The 12,433-nt window shown below is 43.2% G+C and overlaps 1 protein-coding gene across 2 annotated transcripts; it reads right to left on the reverse strand.

The window, feature by feature from the left end:
• Positions 1-225: 225 nt before the first annotated feature.
• Positions 226-5,842, reverse strand: LOC116633576 (5-hydroxytryptamine receptor 3C-like). 2 transcript variants are annotated; one of them, XM_032406192.1, is made up of 9 exons: positions 5,526-5,842; positions 4,226-4,392; positions 3,798-3,842; positions 3,047-3,156; positions 2,630-2,799; positions 2,049-2,209; positions 977-1,181; positions 582-797; positions 226-455 (listed from the first exon to the last, which is right to left on the reverse strand). In XM_032406192.1, the coding sequence occupies exons 1-9, from the start codon at positions 5,716-5,718 to the stop codon at positions 226-228; spliced, it is 1,497 nt and encodes a 498-aa protein (XP_032262083.1). In that variant the 5' UTR covers positions 5,719-5,842. The 2 variants fall into 2 exon arrangements, with proteins under 2 accessions (XP_032262083.1, XP_032262084.1); XM_032406193.1 differs by lacking the exon at positions 3,798-3,842.
• Between the last annotated feature and the right edge of the window lie 6,591 nt (positions 5,843-12,433).

Below are 12,433 nucleotides of genomic sequence, written 5' to 3' on the forward strand. Positions count from 1 at the left end.
CACATAAGGGAGGAATGAAGGGGGCTGATGGCGTGCAGGAGCAAGGCCCTAACTCTGGGAGGCATAGGCAATCATCCAGGTCTGGGCTGACACTGCACGGAAGGACTGAGTCGAAAACAAATTGGTTGCCAGGGCTGTGAGGCTGGGATTTGGACACACATGGGAGCTTGACTGGTTTCTAGAGGCAAGAGAAGCTCCGGACTGGAGCTTTCAGTGGGCATTTGCCTAGGTGTTCCAGAGGATGATGACGGTGACCACGGAGGTGGCCATGAAGAGCAGGTAGAGGCGGAAGAGCAGGGTGTCCATCATGTGGCTGAACTTCACCCACAGGTCGACCAAGCGCTGCCTCTGAGTCTCTTCTTCTTGCTGGGCCCTTGTTGACCCAGGACACCCATTTAACTCTGCCTGTCTGGGAACTGACACCTTCCCCACCAACTGCACGGGCTCCTTCACACCTACAGAGACAGAGACTCAGCCATGGGCCATAAAGTGCCCCTGGGGAGGGAGGGGGCCAGGGAAGGAGACAGGAGCAGAGAGTGGAGGTGTGGGAAGAGGAAATGTACGCAGTGCTGAACCCTCACCAGGCAGATGGGTGGGGGTGGGGCCCTGGCCCTTATTTCCCTTCTGGAGTGCAGTGGGGCAGCATTTCCTTGGGCTGGCCCAGTAGAGGAGCAGAGGGTGGAGCCACCGAGGCACGGGTGGGGGCTGGGTGGTGGCCAGGTGCAGCAGGTAGGTGATGAAGATGGTCTCTAGCAGGCTGACCACCATCAGGGACAGACACAGGGCAAAGTAGACACCTAGAGGGAAGATGGGTCTGCGTGAGGGCCAGAGGTACCTCCCAGGACTTTGTGTTTCCTCCTTTCCCGGAGGGCCCTTTCCAGGATTTCTTTTCACTCTGACCTGGTTCCATTGGTCCATGTCCCCACCCCACCCTCCCAACTTGCTTTTATTCTCCTGATGGAGGGAGGGGCCATACTGATGAGGGGGGTGCCAGTCGCAGGGAGAAAGTCATTCATCCTAAGCAGGAAGACATTGTAACCCAGCAGAAGGGTCATCTTGAACGGGGCACGATTCCCACTTTCTGCTGGCAGGTAGAAGCTGAGGGCGTCGATGGCAACCAGAAAACCACTGGGCACCAGGAGGTTTATGACATAGAGTCTGGGCCGACGCCTGATGGCCACCTGGGGGGAGGAGAGAGGGGAGTGAGTGAGGTATAGGCTGGGGGGCTGCTGAGCCGGTTAAGATCAAGAGTTGAGATATGTCCCAGACCAAACTGTCTAGGCAGGAAATATTACCTCAAGTCCCTTTCACTGTCCCCTCTTTCCAACAAAGTCATCTTAATCACCACAGTCTGCCTTTCCAGGGTTGGATTCTGCCATGCTGCTTACCACTGACATGTATCTCATTCCTTGCTGTCCCAAGGTGTCAACTTTCTCCACTTCCATTTTTAGCCCTATCTATGTAGGGCTCTTGGCAGGACTGTGAGACCAAATTCTTAGGTATCATGTGCATTTTATCCTTGTATTACTGCTTGCTTTCCTCATCAAGCTCTAATCTCTAGTGACTTTGCTGGTGGCCATTCAAGACCAGTGGGAGGGAAAGCAAGACAGGGGCAGATAATTTAGGGGTCACCAGGATTTGGAAGCATAATATCCCATAGACAGTGTTTCATAACTTTTCCACCATTTCTTTTTAAAAATAAACATAAAAATTCTTGCCTTCTGAAGAGTTCTGATAGTCATGGGGGTTGGGAAGCTCACTTTCACTATGAGTCACCTCCCGTGGGAGCTTTTGTTTTCCCCCCTCTGGGAGGATTTATTTAATCAATATTTACTGCATTCCAGATACTGTAACCCAGAGGAAGGGTCATCTTGAATGGGGCACGATTCCCGCTCTCTGCCGGCAGGTAGTGAAGATTTATCAGTGAAAAAAGTGATAAAAATCTCCACCCTTATGGAGCTTACTTTCTAGTGGGAGGGCTTACATTCTGGTAGGGGACATAAACTATGCATCACAACCACAATCACAACCACGGCCCTCCAGCTCACATAGAAAATGATTTGGTCATACTGGTTGGTGCCCACAGTCATCTTCATCATTCTCTGGTGGATACCCAAAAGTACCCACTCCCCCTTGCTCCGAATGAGGTTCTTTGATGTGTTCGAAATCTCCTGCACTTTCTTCTCCATGCCCAGGACTACATTCTCCACTGCAAAGGAGACCCAGACAACTCAGCCTCCCAAATACTCCCAACCCCCTTTCCCAGACTGTTGAATTCCTTACCACTTAGCTTCCACACCCCTTTCAGTGAGACCCTCCTCACTATTCCCAGCTTCCTGGACTCTTCTTTCTCAAAACCCTTTCTCTGGGGGTGCCTGGGTGGCCCAGTTGGTTAAGTGTCTGCCTTCAGCTCAGGTCATGATGTCAGGGTCCTGGGATCCAGCCCCGAATCAGGCTCCCTGCTCAGCAGGCAGTCTGCTTCTCCCTGTGCCCCTCACCCTGCTCGTGCTCTCTCTCATTCTCTCTCTCTCTCTCAAGTAAATAAATAAAATGTCTTTTTAAAAAAATGTCTTAAAAAAAACACCCCTTCTCTGCCTCTCAATAGGCTACTATAAAGAGCCTCACTCACCTGTGTAGATGAATGAGCTGAAGGTGAGCGTGCAGTTCTGTTCATCAAAGGGGAAATAGAAGATGTCCAGGTTACAGATGCTGACCACCTTCATTGGCTTATCATATTTGATGAGACCTTCACTGTTGACATAAGCCATGAGACCTATAGCTGTCTGATCCACATCCATGCTGTATGTGAGAGGGATGGGAAGGTGGATAGTGTGGGTCTTTCTTTCTCAGGTCACACCATTCCTGTGCTCCAACCCCACTCATTTGACTTCCCCCTTCCACCTATAGCTATGTTCTGGGGGTTTTGTAAGTTCAATTCAGACATTGCTCCTTCTAAACTGAGTCTTCATGTGCCCCCTATTGGTTATATCATTCCCTTCCTTGGAAATAGGGTTTCCTTCTTGCTTTTTTCAGCCCTGATACTCACAACTCTTCAATGAAGATATCTGGAAGCCAAAGATTCTCAGCTGCTATGCTGATCTTCCTGATGCCCCCACATTCCTCTGGGTTCCACCTGATGAATGGATTGTACCAGATCTATAGGAAACCATGGTGTGGGACAAATGATGTAGGAACTAGTTTTAGTTACACCCTGTCTCCTGCACTTTACATTTCTTTCTTTTTTTTTTTTTTAAGATTTTATTTATTTGACAGAGAGAGCACAAGCAAAGGGAGAGAGAGGGAGAAGCAGGCTCCCTGCTGAGCAAGGAGCCCGATGTGGGACTTGCTCCCAGGACCCTGGGATCATGACCAGGGCCAAAGGCAGCTGCTTAACCAACTGAGCCATGCAGGCGTCCCTACATTTCTTTTTTCTCTCAATTCCTCATTCTTTTACCCCCTCTCTGGTGACAGCTATCACTACGTCATTAACAAAGTCTTTCTTCTACTTCTCCCTCAATGCTCTCAAGGGAGACCTTGACCTTAGCTTTGGAGTCCCTGGGATGCAGCCACTTAAGTATTATCTTCCATGACCTTGGTTTATGCTACCTTCTCCCTGTGCCCCATCTCTGCACTCCAAAACTGGAAGGATAATCAGGAAGTTTTGTGTTTTTATTTGTTAGTCTGGCTCTGTTTCAATTTGTCTAATTCGTGAGTATTCTCAGCTTTATCCATTGTAATCTGTGCCCAGGAGTGGAAAAAGGGAAGTACCACAGTAAAGGGGAAACAGTCTATCATACCACGTTTAGCCACAGGAAAGATGTCATCAGTTGAAGCTGAGCATCCTGAAAAAACAATTTTCATCTGGGATCATTGACGCCATGAAGTCAAGACCAATGCCACCACCCAACTCCTACTCATTTTCAAGGCTGTTCTATGTGGCAATTGGTGATTTTTAATCATAAACCACTGAAAAATATAAGTCAAAGAATCCAGGGTACAAGGAAAATATAAGTGAAAATAAAAAGTATGAAAGTCCATTGGGATTATGTTTCTTATGGAGTAATCCATAAAGGGACAGATTTTACCTGCCACGATGTCACTTCATGAAGCATTCCTTGTCATGTCTTCCCACCCCAAAGAATGAGATTTTCATTTTACAAAATTCAAGCAGGGAACCCACTGCTTACCCCTGCTTAGCCCATTACGGTGTTGAGTCAGGACTTACCACTTCCACAATGGCAGACATAGTGAAGGAGATGTTGACATGAGTGCGGATGCTGTAGTTGATGACTGGACGGAAGGCCTTTCTGTCAAACACTGCTTGGAAGGCAGCAGGATCCACCCCGTACCGGTCAAAGCCTGAGCAATTGATGGTGAATGTGTCTCCTCTTCCTGCAGAGAGCAGAGACCCTGTGAGAAGAGTGCCAGGACTGGGGACTGGCTGGTGTTTCTGCACAAAGAGAAAACAGGGGCCATGGGAGAAGCATGTGAGCTCCTCCTACCTGAACCAGGGAATGTGGCCTGGGCTCGTGGGCAAATGGTGGAAGTTGATGAGGTGAGCTGAGTCAGGGCTCCATCCTCAATTCCATTGTTTCTGTCCCCATGCAAAACTTGTCCAAACATGTAGGCAAACTCAGCCCTGACCACCACTTTTCAGTGTCCTGAATCTCACCACAAACCTTTTCACCTTCACTTAGTGTCCTTCCGTTGCTCATTTCTGTCCTTGATACACTTGGGTGATGTCAGTGATAGTTTTTACAATCACAGTTCTCCTCCTCACTATATTAACACAGCATAGATGATAATTAACGATAAAGGCAATGAGGTCAGGAGTGTGAGGTATGTGGGACCTTAAGGAAGGAACTCAGTTTTTCAAGTTAATAAGAATTTACTGTGTCTCTACTATGTGCTGTGATTGTTCTCTTCTAAACCAGAGTGGTTCTCACCACTGAGACTATCTTAAAGAGAGTTCCTTGATATCCATCTTATACCTAGCCCTTTTCTAGCCATACCTTGTGATGCAGGATATAGAATTGTGTGGTAACATCTTCTGGTAGTCTATTCAGATCTATCTCTGATTTGTATTAACCCTCCTTATTCATTTTCAATAATGAATCAGAAAAATAATCTACACTGAAAAAAATTTTACCAAAAATGTTTCCCTTTCTCATGGCAGATCTTCTCATCACCTTCTTCCCTTTAGCATTTTCTCTGTTCCATTTAATTTACTTCAAGAGAGCTGAGAAAAAATTGTCTTCTTTTTAACATTAGTTGATACTCAGAAACATGCAGTTAGGTTATATGCCTGGAAAGAGAAAGACATGCGGAAAGAGAAGAGACCAAGAGAAACACAGGGAGACAAGGATCTTGCAAAGAGGTACAAAGCTGCCAGTGTCCTGAGTTTTCATTTTTACCAAAATGAACATCCAAGCATTGACTATCTGGGAATAGCAAAATTAGCCTGGCTTGTCTTTTTCTCAGAAGCTATATGTTTGCTTTGTTTTTGCTCTTGTCCCCCTTCTTACCTTGAAGCAGCAGATAGAGAATGAGGAAGAGGAAGCATCCATTCTCATGGAGCCCACCTCTTCCCATCTTCTTCTCTTTGGCTCTTCTCTGAGATAATGTGGATCTCTGGGGACTTAGTGATGACGCTGATCTTAAAAGACCACAAGCCACACCTCGAACCCTAGCTTTGAATAAACATATATCAGGTGGCATTAGCCACCTCTCTAACAAGCATCCCTGGTGACAAGAGAAGGTCACAGAGGACTACCCCACCCTGTGCCCTATCTGAGTCTGAATCTCATCACCAAAAGTAATCTGACAAATCAGTTTGGAGAGGAAGAAGAAAAAAAATTTGGTTACTAGAGCAGTGCTAATGGTCTCCTCATACTTAGAGTCAGTCTGGCATATAATGCATCATAGAAAAGGCACATAATAATTGCCAGAGCTTTCGAGGGGCACATGCACTTATTTTAACCTTGCTACCATCTTTCAAAAAAACTGGGGGCTGGGGACCTCCTTTTTATAATCAACTTCTGACTCTGAGGTTTTAAATATGACTTCAGTACTGGCAAGCTTTTGATTTTTTGAGTGTGTCAAAAGCAACTTAGGTCTACTGGTTGGAGGGAGTGATCAATAGGGTAGAGGGGAGGTTTAGTAGAAGTTGACTTATGAGAACATGAGCTAACAGCTTGCAAATTAATGTTGTTTTGGCCCTGCTAATGTTTATAAGAAATTAGTGGTCAGCATATTAAAAATTGGGAGATCTCATACAAAACTGTATTTCTGGCTTCATTTGAAAAAATAAGATCCAGCAATACTGGTCTCATGTTTTTACTTGACAACAATCTGCCAAAGTTAATGGTCATGCCCTTTGGATGGAACATTCTCTCTAGATCAACATAGTCTGTCACCAACTATTGATTATTCCTGACCAGCTCCCCTTATTTATGTTACCTGCTTGGTCTCTTTAGGCATTTGAGTTTACCTTTGAGTGTTAAGATTGATTTTCTTGTATAATTTTAAAAGAGCTTTGGGAAGTAATTTCAAAATACCATGCCATGCCTAGGTGATCACAGGTCTCGTCAGATTTAGCATGTACAACTATTTTTTTTAAAAGATTTTATTTACTGATTGATTGATTGCATGCTCAAGCAGGGGGAGGGGCAGAGGAAGAGGGAGAAAAAGAGAATCTCAAGCAGGTTCTGTGCTGACTGCAGAGCTGGACACAGGGCTCAATCTCACGACCCTGAGATCATGACCCCTAGATCATGACCTGAGCCAAAATCGAGAGTTGGGCACTCAACTGACTGAGCCACCCAGGTGCCCCTAGCATGTACAACTATTTGATTCATGGTGGAAACCAGACATGGTATGGTTAAGTAGACCAAAGTCATCAGTGGGGTTTAACTTGTTTTATACTAGAATTAGTTGCATTAGGGAAGGCTCCAGAGAGGGTAATGAGTGGCTTCGAGAACAAAGGGAGAGCAATTGAAGGGGCGCCTGGGTGGCTCAGTCGGTTTAGTGTCTGTCTTCAGCTCAGGTTGTGATCCCAGGGTCCTGGGATCGAGCCCTGTGTTGGGCTCTCTGCTCAGCAGAGAGCCTGCTTCTCCCTCTCTCTCTGCTGCTCTCCCTGCTTGTGTGCTCTCTCTCTCTCTCTCTCTGTGTGTCAAATAAATAAAATCTAGACAAGGGGAGGAGGGGAGAACAATTGCTTCAGTGAAGAAACTTTACAGACTGAGCTGGAAGAATGCAGTAACAAAGGTTTCCTTATCTCTCATATTGGGGTTTTATGTGGTTAGAGATAATGTTTGTGTGGTACCTTTCCCATTCTAAGTAATTACTGAATTGAAGCAGAAATAAAAGTAAAAATGGCAATAATAGTAGCTGTTATTGTTACTCTGGCTCTCTCGAGATTGCTCAGGTTGCTTCAGCCTGAATGGAATCTTCTGGGCTTAAAATGTCTGGGTTGACTGCAGCAACCCTGGTTGCTGTGAGCATCAGTCTTTCCTCCCAGCCTCGCTCTGCTTTCAGTTACCATAAGGGTCATCCGTCACTCTCTCCAGCAGCCTTCTACATCATTTGAGAATCTTAACCTCTGGGAAAGTTAAGGTGACTTTAGATCAGCATTTCTCCAAGCATTTTCTGCAGAACACTGGTTCTACAGGATGTTGAATGCATTTCTAAAAAATTATTTTTGTTACTTCAAGTTCAAATAACTCTGGGAAATACTGAATTAAAGGAAGCTAAATAGGTTTTATTATTTCAGGATTTCTCAGAGTATTTAGCTAAAATGTTCATGTGACTTGAATATCATGTATACAATTTCCCAGACTTAGTTGACTTCGGGAATTTCTTTTTCTCAGAATATCTTGCAGGACTAACACTTCATCTATTATTTTGGGGAAACACTGCTTTAGGTAAGTAGAATAAATGTAGAAGAAAAAACAACTTGAAGATTCTACAGATGGGATATAGAATGCAAACATCATATGTATAAATAAACCAAGAAATTAAAAAATAAATCAGATAAGTATTTTTTTTTAGATAAGTATTCTAAAACCTGAAATTTGATTAGAACTCTAAAAACCTACAAGCAAATAGAAAGTAAAATAGATTAAATTTCAAGCTGTTTCTGAATCCATGAGCCATATAAACTGGCTTGAGGAACAATCTTTTTTTTTTTCTTTTCCTTTAGATCAATGACCTACCAGCTGTAGACCACATGTCATTCACCTAGATCTAATTTTAGGATGAGAGTTTACAAACATGTTTTGGTATTATTACTTCTCAAATATGCTCAGACAGTAACGTTTTAGTAGTTGAAAAGCAATGTTGGTTTTTCTCATTGGTGGTCTTATAATCAATCCAGTATATAATTTGTGTTTTAAGAGTACATATTTTTTGGGGCGCCTGGGTGGCTCAGTCGTTAAGCGTCTGCCTTCGGCTCAGGTCATGATCCCAGGGTCCTGGGATCGAGCCCCGCATTGGGCTCCCCACTCCCCGGGAAGCCTGCTTCTCCCTCTCCCACTCCCCCTGCTTGTGTTCCCTCTCTTGCTGTGTCTCTCTCTGTCAAATAAGTAAATAAAATCTTTTAAAAAAAAAAAAGAGTACATATTTTTTCCTCATGGTATTCAATAAATGAATTACTTTGAGTGAAAAATAAATATAGCCTGCATAGATTTCTAATTTTCCTGAACAGATATTCACGCCAAAAAGGTTATAACAAACATAGACTGAAGTGGTTTATCTTTTCTCACCAGAAGCCCACATTTATAAAGAACACTTGAGAAGTTTTGGGGAGTGACTGGGAGTGACCACTCTTCCAGCCTGTGAAGGCCTGTTTTAGAAAGAAGGCTCCATCTTGGCTGCACTTTTGGTTTAGCTTCTCTGGTTTAGTGGGACACTGTTGCTTCCCACTTTGTGACCTGACAGGTGCCCATCCATACGTCTCAATAATGTGGGAGAATCGCCCATGTACATCTTACCAGGAGAGATGTCAGATATAGCATCATTTTATCCAGTTGAGTAAGTAACCAGTAGTTGTCATTCTGGGAGGATTAAAATCCCAAGGCCTGTCTATGGGCTATGATGCTTATTTTAGCTGAGGCGATTTAGGTGGTTGTTCCCGGTGGAGAGAACAGCTAAAGTAAAAACATGGAAATTACAGTGTTATGAGGAGCTCAGATTTGAGTAGGAAAGTAACAGGAAATGAAACTGTGATATGATGTGGGGCCAGATCATGGAAGGCCTTGTATACCTAGCTGAAGTTTGGTTTTATTCTATCACTCAGTGGTTCCCGAAGTTGAATAAGGTTCAGACCTCTTTAAGGGAAACAAAACTCCTAAGCCCCTGATGTTGACTTGAATTATTTGTAATAACACTTAAGTATGTATATTCATAAAACCACATATAAAGTCCTTATACTCTCAGCTCTTATACTACTATAAAATCAGAATAAATTTACAAATGATGCACATACAAGACTGTAGAATCAACACAACACTAATTTAATGTGGTGGATAATATTGTTTTGTTAAAATTAGATAATTGCCGTCCATTTCCCTCTCTTTTTAACAAGGAGCTAATTTTTTAAAAAGATTTTATTTATTTATTTGTCAGAGAGAGAGGGAGAGAGAAAGAGAGAGAGTGTGTGTGAACAAACAGGGGGAGCGGCAGGCAGAGGGAGAAGCAGGCTCCCTGATGAGCAAGGATCCCGATGCGGGACTCGATTCCAGGACCCTGGGATCCTGACCCAAGCAGAAGCCAGACGCTTAACCGACTGAGCCATCCAGGCATCCCAAGGAGCTAATTTTGAACACCTGTTATTTTGTTGGGCCAATTTGATAGTGCTTCTCAATATAACAATACTTAAAATTTTTTTTTAAAGCAGGTCTTCATTTCTTTCTAACTACTACCCTTTCTGCTAATGAACCTGGGACATTATTACTATGAAGGTGGGAAGTGTGTAATTCTTTCCTTCGTAAAGTGACTATGTGATATGACTTATCATAACGTGCCTATACTGCGGTGAACCCTTTCACCCACTGTAGTTCTCTGTTGAAAATACTGTGAAACTTTTGTCTATATAACATGCAAAGATGTCATTTGGCTTTCATTTGGCATTGTTGACATCTTTTTTTTCTGATTTATTTAAAAAAAATTTTAAATTCCAGTATAATTAACATACAGTGTTATATTAGTTTCAGGTGTACAATATAGTGAGTCAACAATTCTGTATGTTACTCAGTGCTCATCATGATAAGTGCACTCTTAATCCCCTTGACCTATTTCATTCCCTCCCCCCCCAACCACCAGTTTGTTATCCATATTTAAGAGTCTGTTTTTTTATTGGTCTCTTTTTTCCCCTGTTCATTTGTTTTGTTTCTTAAATTCCATATACGAATGAAATCATATGGTATGTGGCTTTCTCTGATTGACTTATTTCATTTAGTATTATACCCTCTAGATCCATCCACGTTGTTGTAGATGGCAAGATTTCAGTCTTTTTATGACTGAGTAATATTCCATTATATACATATATATGTTATATATAATCTTCTCTATGCATTCACCTATGGATGGACACTTGGGTTGTTTCCATGTCTTAGTTATTGTAAATAATGCTGCAATAAACATAGGGGTGCATGTATCTTTTTCAAATTGGTGTTTTCATTTTCTTTGGGTAAATACCCAGTAGTGGAATTAATGAATCATATGATAATTTTATTTTTAATTTTTTGAGGGAACTCCATACTGTTTTCCATAGTGGCTGCACCCATTTTGGCACTGTTGACATATTAAGTCTTCTCTTTTCTAGGTTGCCCGAGACCATTAGAGAGGTTCAGCATTCTCTCACACTGTTGTTTCTGTGATGTCAAATAAAAGATTCAGTTTATTTGCTAACTTAAAAAAAAGCTTATTTCATTAAAATGACTTCCATTGTGAAGTTGATCTGCAAAAGTAAAATTTTGTCTTCAAAAGGCAGGAGAATCCGACGTGAGTGCCCCAGCAGATGTGAGGTGATCATTACCGTTTGACATTAGGTCCTGGTAACCTGGGTAGAGGAGGCTATCAGAGGCTACCACAGTAGAACACTTCTGTCAGTGAGCAATGGTACCACCATCTATCCAGGTTCGCACCCAGAAAACTAGGTGTTACCCTTGACACCTCTCTTTCTCAAAGCACTTTATGTCATCCATCAACAAGATCTGCTGATTTTACCTCTTAAATTTCTTTGAAAAAAAAAAAAAAGATTTTATTTATTTATTTGAGAAAGAGAGAGAGAACGATGGGACGCCTGGGTGGCTCAGTCGGTTAAGTGTCTGCCTTCGGCTCAGGTCATGATCCCAGGGTCCTGGGATCGAGTCCCGCATCGGGGCCCTTGTTCAGCGGGGAGCCTGCTTCTCCCTCTGCCTGCTTCTCCTTCTGCCTGGTGCTCCCCCTGCTTTTATTCTCAAGCTCTCTTGCGCGCTCTCTCTCTGGCAAATAAATAAATAAAATCTTAAAAAAAAAAAGAGAGAGAGAATGAACGAATGGGGCGGGGGAGGGGATGGGGGAGGGGGACAGAGGGAGAAGCAGACTCCCCGCTGAGCAGGGAGCTCGAAACGAGACTTGATCCCAGGACTGTGAGATCATGACTGGAGCCGAAGGCAGCCACTTAACTGACTGAGCCACCCAGGCGCCCCACCTCTTAAATTTCCTTTGAGCCCACTCACGTCTCTCCATCTTTTCTACCACAATTCTAATCCAAACCACCATCATCTCTTCACTGGATGACAATAGACACACCTAGCTAGACTCTTTTCATTCTAGCTGCCTCTAATTCTTTCTCCAGTCTGCCAGCCACTGTGCAGTTTTCAAAATGCAAATTTGATTTCTCAACCCTAAACCCACTCACCTTTTTAAAACCTTGCAATGGTTGCCTTTTGCTCTTCCTCTAAGACCTGTAACATGGTCTATAAGGCCTTTGGAGATGTTCCCTTCCTTCTCCTACCACTTGGTTTTTGTTGTTTCTTCTGCATGGGGTGCTCTTTGCTCCGCCCACCTCCACCGTCTTCACCTCACTAACTCCTGCTATCCTTCAGATGCAACTCACACCTTCCTTCTCTAGCACCTGTCACAGTTATAATTTAAATTTGGATTAGTGCTGACTTGGAACTCTAAGCCCCATGATGGCAGGAAACTTGTCTGCTTTAGCTCCACTGTATCTCCATGGAATATTGAATGAATGAGTATTTTTAATATGTTACATGACATAAATATTATTTTAAAACATGTACAAGTCTGGATTTACATAGATTCTCCACTCTAGCCCCTTGCCTGAGGGTTGGAGAATATCACCCCCCAAGACATTTCACAACACAAACACATTTTAAGGAGGGGATGCTTTGCAATCAATATCATGTAAATAAGTATAAGTCTTATTGTA

Source organism: Phoca vitulina, unplaced genomic scaffold (genome assembly GCF_004348235.1).
Source record: "Phoca vitulina isolate PV1807 unplaced genomic scaffold, GSC_HSeal_1.0 scaffold8, whole genome shotgun sequence".
In the NCBI taxonomy this organism is placed as follows: Eukaryota; Metazoa; Chordata; class Mammalia; order Carnivora; family Phocidae; genus Phoca; species Phoca vitulina.

Coding starts and splice junctions, on each gene's coding strand:
- LOC116633576 (XM_032406192.1), bottom strand. CDS start 5,718: ATGCCACCTGATATATGTTTATTCAAAGCTAGGGTTCGAGGTGTGGCT. Junction 3,843..4,225: donor TGTCTGCCATTGTGGAAGTG/GTAAGTCCTGAC, acceptor TTGTTTTTTCAG/GATGCTCAGCTTCAACTGAT. Junction 3,157..3,797: donor CTTTCCTGTGGCTAAACGTG/GTATGATAGACT, acceptor GGTTTCCTATAG/ATCTGGTACAATCCATTCAT.